Here is a 17,821-nt window from a genome sequence, read left to right as displayed (position 1 = left end):
GTTTGTGGGTAAATTTCCTCAAGAGCTAGCCTTGAGCCTTCCTCTAACTTTTGTATGCCTCACAGCTTTGTATCTGCCTCCTCTCAACTATGGTGTTTATTTCAAGACTTTGGCCTTCTTAGAAATAACCTCAAAAGAAGAAGATAATTATCTGACTGAATGAGATGATTACATGTTAATGACTGATGGACTCTTCAGGTTAAAGATCTGTGGTTTCCTTGCACAGCATACAGTTGACATAATCTGGAGTCAGAAGTACTGGGTTTCATCTTTCAAGCCTTAACATTTCAGCCTAGTCCTTTTAACTCTATGACTCAGTCTCTGTAACTGTGTGGAAATGCCCTGTGTATTCCATGCAACTCCAGTGATGTTCATATATTTTGAAATATATTTTCATATATTTCATATATTTTGAAATTTTTCTAAAATATCCTATTTTCAGTGAAAAAAAATTTAGGCTACAATTTGAGATTTAAGGGATAGCAGGATATAGCTACTGCTTCAGGAAAGACAGACCATGAAACTTTTTATATTTTGTTTGCAAAGGTCATTGCATCATTTGTATGATGCCACATTTAGTGTTTTGTGTCTGTAAATTTCAAGACACCTTCATTGTAATGTTTTCTAGACATCGTGTCATCAAGCACCTGATCAGGTTCACAAGCTTAGTGACTGAGTGGTAGCTGAAGGAGACGACAAGAAGCCTCCATTTTAATCATCAACATTTGGGCTCAGATGTATGATCAGAATGAGAGTGCAGCAGTCTGGACATGTAATCAGAAATACAGCTCCAAAACTCAGTGTCATTCCTGAGGATAAGAAGGGAACCTCTGTGTTCAAAATTTTAGCAATCTCTGTGTCGGAAGAGAAATCCTTATTAGACATTTGGGGTTTTGTTGCTGAAGGGTTAGATAAAAATCCAGGACATGAAGGATATCTGCCTTGCTTCCTTTGATTGCAAAAAAGGGTGACATTTACTTTGAATGCTATAAATTGAAACATTAAGTCGTGATACTACCCAAGCACATTCCTTATAGCACTGCAATTGTTCAGTCAAAGGATATGAGAAGAAAGGATTTCCTTGATGTTTGCAAAGCAAGTGTTTAGTTACTATGAAACAAAGGAAAATATGCACATTAGTCTAACTATGAGGATTTAGAAACTCAAACTGTGTTTTTTCTGAAATTTGTATTTAGTGAAAGAAATTGTTCTTTCTTTTGAAAGGGGGAGTTTGGAGGGGGAAAAATGGATCTTTATATTTGCTTTTAGAGTCACTTGTCCTGATATTCTGAGTTAAAATCTCACTGTCACAGAATGTGGACACTAAATGTTCCCTCTTGTGAAAAATAAAATACCAGCTAAGGCACAGGTGACATGAAAGAAAAGTGCTGATGGAGAAGGAAAAATGGTCACCAAAGGTGGCTTCCCAGGTTGCTCAGTGGTAAAGAAGCCACCTGCTAATGCAGGAGACCTGGGTTCAATCCTTGGGTTGGGAAGAAACTCTGGAGAAGGAAATGGCAACCCACTCCAGTATTCTTGCCTGGGAAATCCCACGGGCAGAAGGAGACTGGCGGGCTACAGTCCATGGGGCATATGTCATTCGAGTCAGAAAAGGAGAATCTATATGGGCTTGTTTTTAAAACCTTGGAAAACCTTAAAGAGGAGGCTGGTGTATAGGGCCAGAATTAAAAGGAAAAACACACAGAAAAACAGGAGAGAGTCACTCCTGCCCTCCAAATGGGAATATATTGTTTTGAAGGGGTCACAAAAGCAATTTGAGTAACTTGGAAAAAGAAGTTTACCTGACTTCTTTCAATATATTCTGAAACAATGCCATGTTTTTTAAATAACATGTGTCCAAATGAAGAGAGTGTTGTGCTATTATGTGTAAAAAATGCCCAAAACAAAAGGAAAGGCACAGGAACTAATCATCCAAGTTTTCAGGTGAATAAAAAATCAATGTTCCACATAGTCAGTGAATGTTAAACTTGAAAACAAAGCACTGCAGGCAATTTATATTTAAAGACAGACATGAAATATTTAACTGCAAATAACTAAGTGTATGTATATATTGATGAGGGCTTCCCAGGTGGCACTAGTGGTAAAGAAACTGCCTGCCAATGCAGGAGACACAAGAGACACCGGTTTGATCCCTGGGTCGGGAAGATACCCTGGAGATGGGCATGGTAACCCATGCCAGTATTCTTGCCTGGACAAGAATTCCATGGGTAGGGGAGCCTGGTGGGCTACCGTCCATGGGGTTGTAAAGAGTCGGACATGACTGAGTCCCTAACACTTTCACACCAATTAAAGTAACATTTTGATGTCTCTGTGGAAATGACGTAGTCACAAGCCCATGTCTCAGCACTGATATTTATGTATTTCAATAGCTAGGTCTTTTCTCTTACTGATATTTTAGAAGCTCAGTTAATTAAAAAACATAAATGTAAGTTGCTTTTAATAATTTTTATAAAGCAATGGAGTAGATTTTTCCTTTGAAATCATTTTTTTCCCTTTGGAATTGGATCTGTAAACTAATGAGTAAATACAAAAGGGTGCACAGATAGAATGGATCTTATACTCTTTAATTTTTTTCCTTAAGGGAGAACAATGTGCTGAGACATGGGCTTGTGAATATGTCATTTCCACAGAGACATCAAAATGTTACTTTAATTGGTGTGGATGTGTTAGTCACTCGGCCGTGTCTGACGCTTTCCAACCCCACGGATGGTAGCTCGCCAGGCTCCTCTTCTTTCTATACTCCTTGGACTGATATAGAACACACTGATGACAAACCTAGAATTAAATCACCTTTATTGCTAAAAGTTTATTTGACAGTGTTAGGCACAAAACATCAATGTTAATAACGAAAAGAGCTGAAAGCTTGACGCTTATAATTTGAGAATTGCTGATTATAATCACAAACTCTTTAGGTTTTATATGGGCTTTAACACATAGGATGTCTTGCACTGAAAAAATGTGCAAAGATAAACAAGATGTACCCACTTCAACTACAATTTTTAAAATAATGTGCTTCAATGTGGCTGATGTTGCACTTGTATCATACAACTTGGGTTCAAGCTCTTTCTCCAAAGCCCTCAGAATAACAGGGACAGAAGAAACCTTTGAAGCATTTGCAGTTCATTCTGCAGCTGTTTCAGGAAGGGAAAGAAATGTTAAACATCTGCATATTATTTATGTAATTGTTATATATACTTCATTAAAAAAATACCCCAATGCTCACATCCCTCTGTAGTTCTCAATATTAAATACACACTACTTACAGCTTCAACGATAATTTTGTCTTGCAGCATGGCCATTCCTTGTCTAATTTCACTTTGCTCATCACTCAGAAAATGTTCATGATCCTTCTCTAACTCCTCCATGCGCTAAAAGAGAAAGTCTAGTTCAGTGAGAAAGCACCACTTTTCATCTCACATTCTAAATGGATACGATTAAAGTTCAAAAGTAGTAACACTTAATATTCAAAGGATGCCCACTATTTATTCCAAATAAAAATACTGTAACAAATACATGGAGATCGAAATATTCACTTAAGGGATCTTCTAAATGCTGACTTGAGTCAAATTGTATTATTACAGTGGTACAATCACCTTACCCTTTGCTCAAAACAATAACTTAAGGAAGAGTAAAGGTCAAGGGGGACCAAAAACAAAAAGACTGATGGTCCCACGGAATGAAATACCAGAATTTAAAAACCCTCTAATGAGCTTTCTAAACAATAAGTAACAATGCATGTATAGTGACTAATAATGAGTGCAACATGGCTCCACTGGAGGGAATAGAATGAGCTCTACTATGACCTCGCTACATGATGAAAAACAAATTTATGTTCTAAATCTTTACCATTCATTCAACAAATATTGACCAAGTGCATTCTATCTAAAAGTAAGAGTGGTCCTCCTTCCATCCTATCTAAAAACAAACAACAACAAAACAAACAAACAAACAAAAACTAAGGAGAGGTTGTAGGCCCAGCTGTGGTTTTCTATACATATTTTTAAAATTAAAAAACAAAAGACAAAAACATTATAACAATTCAGGAAGCACATTCTGCCGTGACTATGTAGTGGAAAACAGGATTGATTCTGACTTTGTTGGCAAAAGAATAAGATGTCAATTAGTAAAAGAAGGAGGGAATCAAACCTATTGTAGGCGAGGAGCATATGCAAAGCAAGGAGGTAATGGTGACTTAGTGCAGAGAAAGCAACCAATCTGGACAGGTGGGAGGAGACAAAGAATGTATGTGGGAAACCACAAAGGCAGGAGGGATCTTGTTATGGGGGACACGTTGAACACCTGAAACTTCAAACTCGGAAGCTATAATGACAGGATTGCAGGAGGGAAGGGATAAGTGTTGGAGGATCATTATTACAGAAGTGTGAAGGATGGACTGGAGAGAAGTCAGGCAAGAGTTTAATAGAACAAGCAAGGGATGATGAGGCCCTGAACCAGGTAGGGCAGCAGCAGTGGGAATTCAAAGGAAGAAATGAAATAGGTGCAAACTATTGTACTATACATAAAACAGACAAAGAACACAGGATTTACTATGTAACATAGGGAACTATATTCACTATCTTATAATCAGCCACAATGGAAAATGATTGAAATATATATGTATGTATATATTTAGAAACATGTGTGTGTGTGTGTGTGTGTGTGTGTGTGTGTATGAACTCTACATATGTATGTATCAGTTCAGTTCAGTTCGGTCGCTCAGTTGTGTCGGACTCTTTAAGACCCCATGAACTGCAGCACGCCAGGCCTTCTTGTCCATTACCAACTCCCGGAGCCCACCCAAACCCATGTCCATTGAGTCGGTGATGCCATCCAACCATCTCATCCTGAGTTGTCCCCTTCTCCTCCTGCCCTAATCTTTCCCAGCATCAGGGACTTTTCAAATGAGTCAGCTCTTCGCATCAGGTGGCCAAAGTATTGGAGTTTCAGCTTCAACATCAGTCCTTCCAATGAACACCCAGGATTGATCTCCTTTAGGATGGGCTGGTTGGATCTCCTTGCAGTCCTAGGGACTCTCAAGAGTCTTCTCCAACACCACAGTTCAAAAGCATCAATTCTTTACCTCTCAGCTTTCTTTATAGTCCAACTCTCACATCCATACATGACCACTGGAAAAACCATAGACTTGACTAGATGGACCTTTGTTGGCAAAGTAATGTCTCTGCTTTTAAATATGCTGTCTAGGTTGGTCATAATTTTCCTTCCAAGGAGTAAGCATCTTTTAATTTCATGGCTGCAGTCACCATCTGCAGTGATTTTGGAGCCCAGAAAAATAAAGTCAGCCACTGTTTCCACTGTTTCTCCATCTATTTGCCATGAAGTGATGGGACCAGATGCCATGATCTTAGTTTTCTGAATGTTGAGCTTTAAGCCAACTTTTTCACTCTCCTCTTTCACTTTCATCAAGAAGCTCTTTAGTTCTTCTTCACTTTATGCCATAAGGGTGGTGTCATCTGCATATCTGAGGTTATTGATATTTCTCCCATCAATCTTTATTCCAGCTTGTGCTTCCTCCAGCCCAGTGTTTCTCATGATGTACTCTGCATATAAGTTAAATAAGCAGGGTGACAAATATAGCCTTGACGTACTCCTTTTCCTATTTGGAACCAATCTGTTGTTCCATGTCCAGTTCTAACTGTTGCTTCCTGACCTGCATACAGATTTCTCAAGAGGCAGGTCAGGTGGTTTGGTATTCCCATCTCTTTCAGAATTTTCCACAGTTTATTGTGATCCACAGAGTCAAAGGCTTTGGCATACTCAATAAAGCAGAAATAGATATTTTTCTGGAATATGTATCTAAATATATATGTATGTATATGATCTACATATACACCCAAGCCAGGGTTCAATAGTACATGAACCATGAACTTCCAGATGTTCAAGCTGGATTTAGAAAAGGCAGAGGAACCAGAGATCAAATTGCCAGCATCTGCTGGATCATCAAAAAAGGGAGAGAGTAAAAAAAAAAAAAATCTACTTCTGCTCTATTGACTATGCCAAAGCCTTTGACTGTGTGGATCACAACAAACTGTGGAAAATACACATGTATGTATATATATGCATAACAAATCACGCTGCTGTATACCAAAAACTAAACACAATGCTGTAAACCAATCAGACTTCAATTTTCTAAAATGAAAGAAATTGCAGATGCAGAGCTAAAAATTGCAGAGCCCAGTAATTGCTGGGTGGGAAGGACAAGGGACTTGGAGGTGTCAAAGATAACACTGAAGTTAGTACCATAAATGCTGACATTTAGCAATGTCCTTCAGAAGCAATCTTCTTTGGTACTTTATCAAATCTTCAACCAATTAGTAGTAAATGGTTCTCAGGGAACATTAGAGCTACACCTTGTCTACTTAGAAACATGTTCAAGATAACTTTTGCACATATATGATTCTAAAGTTCTTTAAAGATTATCTATTTAAAAGCCTTTTACTAGTTTACTTAAGCCATCTCAATTAGTTTAAAAAGAGTGACACATTAACATCTTGTATTTGGACAAGATGGTCACTCAAAAGAGCGCTTCTGCTTCCTCTCCAAGGAAAAAGAAGGGGAATGTGCAGGGTCCCATCAACTCCTGAGTAAGTATGCACATATATATATGAAGAAAGGGACAACAGGCACTGAGGACAGTTTGCTAATGTGCAAATATCACAGCAAATCACTCTCAATCCACAAACATGTAGTCCTCTTCTGGGTTTTTCATTCAGTTATACACTTTGATTTCTCATGTGATTATAAATTTGCATATAAAGTCACTATTAGTTACTCATATTCTAAAAGCAAATACACCATAAATGCTCATACAATGCATTTGAAAACAAAAAAGGTCTTCACTAATTACAACTGCCTGACTTTATATGCAGCAGCAACAGTTAATAGGAGAAAGGTAAAAGACACCTAGAGATGATTTATTAAATTCCTAAATTTCCAGTATATATTTGTCCTTGGCTGATCGCCTAAATACTCATTGCTGAACAAAATAGTTTTGATAAAAAGGTTAATCAAGTATCAGTTTTCTTCACCATGTATATACATCTAGATTAAATTCCCAGTTTGCAGTTCCCCATTTTAAATGATTCCCACAAAACTATAAGGCTTCCCTGATGGCTCAGTGCGGGGAGCCAGCCTGACTGCTCAGGCTCCTTCTTGGCCCTGAGAGAGATCGGGAGGTCCCTCTCTGTCCCGCCACCCCTGATTTATTAAAGTGCAGGTTGACCTTTCTCACCTCCCTCAAGGAAATTGCTGTAGCGACCTTTTACCCATTTTCCTGACGAGATTGTCAGGCTCCTGTGTATGGTTTATGTCTAGGTAATCTTTAGATAATCTTTAATTGATTGTAATCATGATAATCTTTTAACTGATTGTAATCATACTAAGACGCCAGTCCCTTGCTCTGATAGTCTTAAAGAGTTGAGATAAAATTCCTGAGCGAAGACTAATGCCTGCGATTCTGCACGTATACATGTCCTTGATCTAAATTTAGTGAGTCCTGTTAGCATATATAAGCATGTTACTCCTCAATAAAGTTGTCGGTTTCAGTCGAGAGCTGACTCCGTCCCTCTCAACCCCATCTTTCCGAGTCTTTATTTCTTAGGTATTTCGGCGATTGCGCCCGTGACCGGTTCGTTTGCCGGCAGGCTCCGGCAGCTCAGATGGTAAAGAATCTGCCTGCAATGTGGGAGACCTGGGTTCGATCCCTGGGTCAGGAAGATCCCCTGGAGAAGGGAATGGCAACCCACTCCAGTATTCTTGCCTGGAGAATTCCTTGGACAGAGGCTACAGTCCACAGGATTGCAAAGAGTCAGACATGACTGAGTGACTAACACTTTCACTTTCACAAACGTATAAAGGAATTCTAAAACTAAAAACACATTTACCAATTAGGCTGTATTCAGACCAATGAATTCAAAATGGAGAATGTTTAACAAGTTAAAGGCAGGCACAACCTACAGTGTTTTTTTTCCCCCCCATAAGTTTGGATGGACACAGACTATCTTCTACTTTTATATGCATATTGTTTTTATGAGACTGTACTGTGTTACCAAATACAACAGACCTTCAGGAATTGCTCGTATGAATTTTTAATTTTTTTCAGCCTCTGGTTCTGAAGAAGTCTAGCTTGTTGAAGAACATTTCGTTGCTCTCGAAACATACGCTACAAATATAAAAGAAAAAAGTAAAATGTTGGCAACGTTTAATATTTGGAAAGCAGGTTTATACATTAAGCTTTAAAGGAACTCTAACTCAATGCTTGTTAACATTTCCTGTTTTGACAACTTTGATGACCAAGTTGAAGTAACTGTGTTCACGACTACAAGACAGAAACCATGTAATAATCCTACCCTATCAGTCACTGAGTAGGAGATATTCTTTCTTAACAATCTTCAAAACATGTCATTCTTGATGTCAAAATCCACAAATGACCCTTCCAATAATGTGTTTACCACGGGTAGGCAAAATCTACAAAGTAATCCTTCCTAACAGTAATTGCTGAGGAACTATTCTTTCTTAACAATACTCAAAATATATATTAATTCTTGGCCCCTTCAATATGCACATAGATGATCCTTCCAATAGCTGGCCTTTCTGTTCTTTGACCTAAACTCCAACAATAAACTTACCCTCTTCTTTACATTAGCCACTCACTTATATAGTCATACCCCATAGTCACGGGATTCAGTCATTCCCAAGAACTGCCCCGGCTACATGATATTAATTAGAGCAAAGACTTATACAGCAACTACGGGCCAGGTATGGCTCCAATGACTTTAATAAACTTCTTCTATATGATCTCATTTTTTTATTCCTCAAAAAGTCTCTATGAGTACGCACTCTCACTGTGTTCCCTTTCATAGATGAGGAAACTGAGACACACAGATAAACAATCTGTCCTTGGTTTCACAGCTAGCACTGGTCAACCAGGATTGGACCCCAAACATTTACCGTTCCAGAGTCCAGGCCCTAGACCACTGTACTACATATACTTTTTCATTTCCCCTAGCATTCAACCACTACCTCCCTGTTTTGCACTTCATTCCCTTTCTTGCTACATACAGGTCAACACTACATCAGGATTAACATCCGCTGATGCTAGGACTGTTCATTGTCCCCAACCCCCACTCTCTTGACTTCCTCTTTCGTCCTTCTCAGCTTAAATCCCACCATTGATCATTACACCTATGCCCTTGTGCATGTACCTTGGCCCCTTCTTTGTCAGTCTTCATGACTAAACCCCATCCTGGGAAATCCGCCTCTCCAGCTGCTCTGCATCAGCCATGTGGAGTGGCCTCACTTTAAATTCATGATCACTAGGACAGCAACTTAAGTTGCACCCATAATTGCTGCTTGGCAATGGGATCTCCCTGGTCCTCTCAGGAAACATTCCAAGGCTTCTTCTCTGTCCCCCAAAGGCAACAACTTATCCACCATCCTTACTCCTAAACGGTGACTTTACTACTTCACTAAATAAACAGAGGCACTCCCAAGAGAACACTCATTCTCCCTTCACTACATCCCCCACCCACCTTCACCCATCTGAATTCAGGGGCTCTACCTTCTCTCCTGCATCATTGCCTGAGCGATTGCTAATTGAGACTTTGATACAATAAGCTGATTTTAAAGCTAAGGCTGATACTAACAGCTAGTTTTTCTTCTTGTTCCTGGGCTTTCTTCATGTCTAAATCCCACTCCCGAAACAAAGTCTGAAACTGCTGAGCATATTCGAGATAAAGATTCTGCCTGTAAAACATAAGAAAGAGTAATGTCAAACTCCACAAAGATACAAACAAATATCAACTGTATTTAAAACAAAATTGATTTGACACAATTTACACTATAAAAGAAGAAAGCAGTAATAGCACAATAGCAGCTGAAATATTCTCACAGGAAACAGAGAGGTTAAGTGGATAACTTACTCTTCAGTTCCAAAAGTACTGCTCCTGACTGAATAAATACAAACACTATCGCACATGCTCTCCACTTCTTGAAATCTAGTGACAATTTATTGTACTATGAATTTCCCAGAAACATTCATTTTATCTATTAATAAAAGCAGTTTACTTTTCATTTCTTCTTACTGAATATCCTATATGTCCTAATATGATAAGTAGATTCAGTCAGCTTATACTATCTATTTATCAGAGAAGATTACCAAACAGGAATATTTCACTTAACTATTTCCCCTCTTTGGCACAACCATGAATTTTGAAAAAAAGAACAGTAAACACAACTCAGTTAAATGGTACAAATTTTTCACAATATAAGATTAACCTTTTCTGCATAACTGAATATAGTTAACTGTCACAAGAATAATGGTTTAAGACATCAGCCTTATGTTCAGCTAGGATAGGTCTAGAATGAATATAATTTAATTACATAGAATGAAAACTCAATTGTTCTTTGAAAGGGGAAGGAAAAAGGTCATCTTTATTGTCTTCTAGGAAATATATCTCAATTCTCTTAAGGAGTAGGATTACAAAACTAATGGCTTTACCTGGTTAGGAAAAAAAAAAATCAAGCAAAATATGTTTTGCACTGGAAAATGTAATAGTGTTTGTCTTAGGTTATATGTACCATCAGATACTAAGAAATTATACAAAATGTCATTGTGGCACAAAAACTTAAACCACTTTTACCTTTGTTCTTGGTGTGTTTTCCAAACACTATCAAGTTTTTCATTAGTGATTTTGATAGTAGCTCTTGTGTTCATCTCAAACTTTTTTCTCTTTGCAAGAAGAGCCTGTTTCATGTCAACTATATAAAAAAATATTTACTCATTAAAGTCAAATGTGGAAAATTATCTTGTTCTGATACATTCAAATCAATATGGGCAAATGCTGCCTCAGCAATATGCAAAGACACTTAAGATTTATAATATACAGACACCATTTCAAAACGCAAGATTTGCTCACTTTTCTCTGGAAAACCTTTCCAGTACTAGTATCACGACTCTAATTTTTCTAACCACAGACCACCTTTAGATTTAGAGATACTGGAAAAGTGATAACAATCAAAGCATTTTCCAAGTTTCAAAACGTGTATAAAGAATCTCAAGAGAAAACTTTCCATTCATTCCTCATCAGAAAACAGTGAAAAGGCAACTCTTTCTAACTGTGTAAAATATCCTGTAGTTCAAGGGACATGTTTAGATGGATTACCATCAGGATGTGTTGCAAAAATCGCAGAAAAGAATCCTTCGTGAAAGTATCCTTCAAAAGGATAAAAATCATTATAAAACTGATTTTTCAAGCAATCTAGTGAGTGATGCTTTTTTTTTCTTTTTTTTTTCCATTTATTTTTATTAGTTGGAGGCTAATTACTTTACATCATTGCAGTGGATTTTGTCATACATTGAAATGAATTAGCCATGGATTTACATGTATTCCCCATCCCGGTCCCCCCTCCCACCTCCCTCTCCACCCGATCCCTCTGGGTCTTCCCATACAGAGCAAAGTAAGCCAGAAAGATAAAGACCATTACAGTATACTAACACATATATATGGAATTTAGAAAGATGGTAACGATAACCCTATATGCAAAACAGAAAAAGAGACTCAGATGTATAGAACAGACTTGTGGACTCTGGGAGAAGGCGAGGGTGGGATGTTTCAAGAGAACAGCATCGAAATATGTATATTATCTAGGGTGAAACAGATCACCAGCCCAGGTTGGGTGCGTGAGTGATGCTTTTGACTGTATTTCACTAAAGGAGACAAAGACCAGGGGTATAAAAACCCAGTTTTCAAGTAAGCAGTTCAGGAACATTTAAAAAATATTTTTCCCGGAGCTTTGTACATAATGTTTTTATCCGTAAGTGCTGCATTTCACAAAGATTTATTCCTTTAAGATAAGCTTTGCAAATCACATGGTTTGATTTTATGGGCCAACAATAAATAGTTATCTTTCAGTAATCATGAAGGGTCTGCAATATAATAAAATATATATATATATATATATAAAAATAATTTATACATCCAGAATCTATACATAATAAACGGTTCACCAGGCAGCTCACAAAAGAAGCACTTTGTCCCAACGAAGCAGACCAAAGTATTCAGAGCATATTTGCCTGTGAGGGTGATCTCTATCAAAGGGTCACAAATTATCCCAGATGCTTTCCTAAGTGTACTGTCCTCTAACACAGATATGGTAACTAGTATCTGACAGAACAGTAAAATTCTTCCAAGTTTGGGGACCTGATTATACATCTCTCACTAGCTAGGAGAGTTGTCTCTAGTTTTCTCTGACACAGATTATAAATGTTTAAATAACGAAAAAGGATTCCATTTCTGCTGCTAACCAAAGAAAAGAACATCAGAAAGTCATGAGAAGTAATTAAATTAAGACTATTTAAAATTGACCTGAAACACTGATACGTCACTTTAGTTGTGCACGCCAAAGGTGGTACAAACTATCTCATCCATTTCCTTACACGGTCCATTCAGGGTACACATGCACAAATTAAAGCATCATTCTTGGTTCATCAACAATGTTAGTACCATTTTCACTTTGCAAAAACCTACAAAACCTAAAAGTCAAAACACACTGAATACTTGCATAAAATCCTGCATCTGAGAAGAAGTCTTATAATCCACCAATTTAACATCTAAATTTATAAAAGCTACATGGTTTAAAACAATTTTCATTAATTATAAATATCACTCAAACATACCTCTAAATTCTTCCAGCATTTTCTGTATTTCATTCCTGTGAAGAAGTTACATCAAATATTATTCAATAAAGACAACCTAAAAGACCATACTTGTTATGAAAGAAATCCCCCACTCAAGGATTTCACAGACAATACTTGTTACATGAGCCAAGCTGACTTTACCTAGCAGGTAAAAATTGCTACAAAACATTACCGCAAATCTTCCTGAAATGTTTCTGCAGAGGGCTGTTTCCCCCCGAGGGTTTCAGTCACTGAGCTGTTTTCTGCACAGAAATAAAAATGGAAAACATTTTAAAACTGATGTGTGGCATTTTGGTCAGGTTTCCTGAAGAAACAGCCTCACTGTAGAGGGTCCAGGCTTTGCCCCAACAAAAGCTTCTTAAAGCAGACATCTCAAGAGGAATCATGTATGTGCAGGTCAGATGAAGTTAGGTCAGGGACCAGGACCACTTTTTGGAGACAGTGTTATAAGCCTTTCAGGGTTGACCAGCAGGTGAAAAAAACTGTAGCACCCTGGGAAATGGTTTGGAAAGAAGGATGTGCAAGCTGTTATGAAGGAGAGCTGCTAGGAAGCTTACAGGGCAGTCCCAGTTTGGGATATGAGGCTGAACTGGGCAGTCTCCGATACATGACACAGCTTGGCACACACATGGCTTTCCCTGCTTACCATGTGGAGGACTGGGAAGCAGTGACCCAAGGGACAGGGTTACTGCCCGACCCCGCACCCCCACCCTCACCCATGCACTGTGATCTGCAAAGGTTTCCAACAGACCATACCTTGGCAAACACTCTCTGGCTCACTCAGCTCTCTTCTCTCTTGACTCCCAGAGTCACAGGCTGCCATATCCTGAGCCTCCATCGGGGCATCCTGAGTCTCCTTCGAGGCATCCTTAGCCCTCCTGAGACGCTTCCTCCAAGGCCTCTCCATCTACTCGCGTCTTCCGAGGTACAGACAGCACACCTGCACCCTGGGAGCACAAATGTAAAGACACAGATTGGCACAAGGTCAACGGGCGATGGCCGGCATGGGTCCTCCATGGCAGATCAGAGTGTGTGTATTCTCCTGTCTCTTGTTGGACCAGGAGCTGATGAAGCACGCAGTGATCATGACCCCCTCCCCCCAGCACTGTGATGGGAGGACTGGCTCCTGCACCGCCCCTCACAGCCCCGTGCTGCCCACCGACATCTGAGTGTCAAGACCCTCTGGGGACAGAGTGTCAGGATCCCACGTGGGGACAGAGGCTGACCCCTGTGCCTTGCGTCCCCAAGGATCAGGTGTTGGGCAGGGAGGCCCGATCACAGGCAGGACAAACCTGAGTGTCCCTCCATAGGGGTGGGGAATAAACCGTTCAGCACCTGTCCAGGCACAGTCGGGTTGGGGGCCTTCCCGACACGCCATCTGGACCCCACGATAACCTCAGGGCACTGGCCCATCCTTCCTGCCCGGTAGGAAGGGCAGACCTGGGTGGATGATGCTTGCCCACCTTCTGAGACTCTTAATGGGTTGTGGGGACTGACAGCTCTCCCCAAACCCCGCCTGCTGGCCCAGCCCTCGGGGTCCTCCTTCTGCCCGGCTGGAGGCCGAGGGGAATCCTTGGGGACATCCCCTCAGAGGCCAGCCTGGCTGCCACAGCCCCACACTCTGGTTCCTTCAAGTCTGAGAAGATGGCGCCGCCCCTCCCCCAGCCCTGCTCACGGTCACGTGGTGCCGCCGGCCTCCCTGAGGGTCCCTCTGTCCCCCTCTTGGATCCCTCCGCCTGTCCCTCCCTCCCTCCATCCTTCATCCACACAGGGTGAGCTCCTCACCACAATCTCCAAACTGCGAACCTCACACCGCATACGCGATGCTCCTCTCAGGACCTCGGGACAGCCGGGAAGCAAAACCGGCCTCTCCTGAGAGGGAGCAGCGCCAATTGGCCGGCACAGTGCGCATGCGGGAGGCGGGGCCTGGGCCTCACCCCGCCCCTTACAGAACAGCTCTCGGGGCGGGGCGGGGCGGGGCGGGGCGGGGCGGGGCGGGGCGGGGCTGGGCGTGCTCAGGCTGGGGACCCACGCTTCGGCTCTCCAGGTTCTGCCTGCCGAGGACACTGCCCTTGCGGGCCGTTTTCCTGGGAAATCACAGAAGGCCAGGGGAGTGAGGAACAGGTGCTCCAGCCTCCGCCCGCCTGATGAAGGAGCATTTACCAACTCCTAGTCACTCTCCTCCTGGTTTCCGTTCCATTCACTCCCTTCCGCTTGCAGACGAAGAACCGTACTGCAGGGTGTCTTATACAAACCATCACCCTCCATTTTCCGTTTGGATTTTCCCTTTTTTTTTTTTTTTTAAGACACTGTTATCTCATCTTTAAATAGTCTTGCTTACACTTGTTGTCTGCAAATCACCATCAATTGTATCAGGTTCTCTGTGGTCTTCCGCCACTTCCTCTTTGCATCACTCGACATTGTGGCAGTATCAACCAGTATCTACAGTGTGACCTGTCTCCACCGGGCTTTCTCTTTCCCGGCTCTGTCATGTACCCTTGTGGAGCCACGCCTCCCTTTGTCCCTCCATTTTTCTTCTTGTCCCTGGACATCTGCATGCTTTCCACTTGAGAGCCCTTCAGAGCACCGATGCAAGCAGTGTTCTGATGTCTAGCCCAAGTGCAATACGCATTTCAGTGTTTAAAGGAGTGGGATGGCTAGGTCATAGGCTCACTGAGTGCAGGGAAACTGTGTCCAACTTCTTCCTCCACCAGCGGGTTGAGTCCCATTGTTCCGTATCCTCACCAAATACGTGGTGGAATAGGGATTCTTGCCTGTTGGCACTCTAGTGGGTGTAAAATTACATCGGGGAGAATTATTCTTTTGCATGTCTCCAGTCACTCATATGGTTGAACTCTATTTTTATGCTGAATGACCATTTCAATTTTTTCTCCGTGACAAGTGTCACTGGGGGAGATTTTTCAATTTTCCCTTTGGTAGAAGGTTTCTGTTATAAATTCATAGAAGTCACAGGTATGTTGGGATATTAGTCTTTATATGTGTGCTTTCCTGTGCCTGTTAAAAGAGCTTTATCTTTACTCTGGGGTTGTAACATCTTTCTCCTTAATTTTTTTTTATGCTTTGAAGGTTTATTTTTCATTTTTGAATAGGTGTTCCTGGGGAAACTGGTGTTTTTTGCTGACATCATATAGAGCTCCAATTGCTTTATTTCCCTTCATGTGGACATTCAGATTTGACATATTCACTAATAGTGTATACTTTCCTCACAATCATATCATTTAGAAAAATGTACATCTTTGCACACACTGATTCAAATTCCACCTTTATCATACCATAGATTTCTGTGTGTTATTTGGTCTAGTCTGTGCTTCCCATTACATTCCATTGGTTATTCTGTCTATTTGTGGTCCAAGGCCACACTGTTTTAATTATAGAGACTTTGGGCTATCCTGTAATATGTGGTTAGCTTGTTCTCACGTAAAGCTCTTCCCTTTGGTTGTTTTTGTAGTTTTCTTGCTTTTTTTCTATTCTATCATTTTGATATCTCTGGGAGGAGAGGGAAGAACTTGCTGGCATTTGTATGGGATTGCATTAAATCTGTAAGTTATCTCAGGGAGAACTAACATCTGGATGATGTTGAAAGGTCCTAACAAGAGACAAGATGATACACAGCTAACTGATATTTTAACAAGTGTCCAATATAACAATTGGATTTAAAAGTTCCAAAATTGTAATTTGCAAAGTTAATCTTCAAAGAAGACCTCTGAAGCAGCCTTCCCATCTGTCTGTCTGTAAGTCACCTGTGTGTGTGTGTGTGTGTGTGTGTGTGTGTGTGTGTTCACTCACTCAGCACTTTGGAACTTGTTCTCACCCCAATTTCGGTGTGTATTCTCTGGCATCTTGGTTCCTTAAGTGTCCTCATCTAAAATGACCTGCTCCTGCACTCTGTTTAAACTACATCAACTTCGAGGGCCTCACCCAAAGTTGCTCTGTCTTAAAAATCTGCCCTTCTTATATCATGCACTTGAACCACTGCCTCCTATCCTTCCAGTTCCACCACCGCATCCATTTACCAGCCTCATCAGAACACCCACTCCACTGGCCCTTTTTCTTTCCTATGTCCACAAATCCTCCTAGCGTCTCATGAGTGAAGGTCCAGCATCTCAGTCAGTTCCTTCCCTATAACCTCCTGGGATGCCCCTGCCTTTGTCGGGTGAAATCCTATTTTTCTGAAAACCTGACTCTCTTTACTTTTGCTGGCCCCTGCCATGGTGGAGAAAATTACCTAAGATGGCCAAGAATTAGCACCTTGGATTGATGACTGACAGCCTCAACCAGGCCCACAAATTCCTCCCCACTTATCCCATTTGCATCTGGTCAACCCACTTTCTCAACTTGCCATTTTCGACGTTTTCCACTCTGCTCCACCTTTAATCCTGCTCCTTACCCTCACAACTCCCCTGCCATGCTCAGCAACTCACTCTCTCCCTATTTTTCTGAGAAAAAATGGTTCAGATGGAAACCCCAGCACCTATTGCCCTCAAACCTACAGGCCACCTGCACCTGTCCCAAACTGTCCCCCTGTCTGAGGAGAGAGGGCCTCACCCCTCTGTTCTAGGGCACATGGCCTCCTGTCTTCCAGGAACCTTGCAGTATCCACTCTTTTATCCACGGTGTCTCTCCATCCTCTATCTCGAGCCTCTCTTTCTTTTTCCCACCACTCCCACTAACCTTTGCACGTATTCAAATCTCCTTCAACTCAAAGGAGAACCTCTTGGCTCTATTTTCAATCAAACCACCCCACCCCCACTCTCCTTCTCTTAGCAGTCAAAGGTCTATCAAGACTTGTGTATGCTTGTTGCCTCAATTTCCTCCCCTCCCATGTGCTCTGTGACCTACTGTAAGCCAGCACAACATGAACTCCCACAACTCTTCAAATGGCATTCACCTGAAAGCTGCCAGTGACCTCTGTGTGGCTAAATCGAGTGGATTTGGTCCTCATCTCTTTTGATTTGCAGCAGCATTCATCACCACAAACTGCCTTTTGCTTTTCTTTGCCCTCTTCCTGTGTTCCTTTGGCTTCCATAAGTACATATTCTCTGGTTATCCTCTTGTCCATCTGGC

The 17,821-nt window shown here is 41.1% G+C and overlaps 1 protein-coding gene across 1 annotated transcript; it reads right to left on the bottom strand.

Moving 5' to 3' along the window:
- Positions 1 to 2,799: 2,799 nt before the first annotated feature.
- Positions 2,800 to 14,640, bottom strand: LOC110143677 (synaptonemal complex protein 3-like). Its single transcript, XM_070463140.1, has 9 exons — positions 14,522 to 14,640; positions 13,493 to 13,683; positions 12,909 to 12,978; positions 12,716 to 12,750; positions 10,680 to 10,797; positions 9,684 to 9,783; positions 8,102 to 8,200; positions 3,285 to 3,389; positions 2,800 to 3,152 (listed from the first exon to the last, which is right to left on the bottom strand). Exons 2-9 carry the CDS (start codon positions 13,641 to 13,643, stop codon positions 3,099 to 3,101), a joined length of 732 nt encoding a protein of 243 aa, XP_070319241.1. The 5' UTR covers positions 13,644 to 13,683; positions 14,522 to 14,640; the 3' UTR covers positions 2,800 to 3,098.
- Positions 14,641 to 17,821: the final 3,181 nt, after the last annotated feature.

This window comes from Odocoileus virginianus, unplaced genomic scaffold (genome assembly GCF_023699985.2).
Source record: "Odocoileus virginianus isolate 20LAN1187 ecotype Illinois unplaced genomic scaffold, Ovbor_1.2 Unplaced_Scaffold_34, whole genome shotgun sequence".
NCBI classification, from domain to species: Eukaryota; Metazoa; Chordata; class Mammalia; order Artiodactyla; family Cervidae; genus Odocoileus; species Odocoileus virginianus.
Note: the sequence above shows the minus strand (reverse complement) of the source record. Positions and strands in the feature narration are given on the sequence as shown.

Coding starts and splice junctions, on each gene's coding strand:
- LOC110143677 (XM_070463140.1), bottom strand. CDS start 13,643: ATGGAGAGGCCTTGGAGGAAGCGTCTCAGGAGGGCTAAGGATGCCTCG. Junction 3,390..8,101: donor CATACGAGCAATTCCTGAAG/GTCTGTTGTATT, acceptor TTTCTCTTTTAG/CGCATGGAGGAGTTAGAGAA. Junction 3,153..3,284: donor ACAAAATTATCGTTGAAGCT/GTAAGTAGTGTG, acceptor TTCCTGAAACAG/CTGCAGAATGAACTGCAAAT.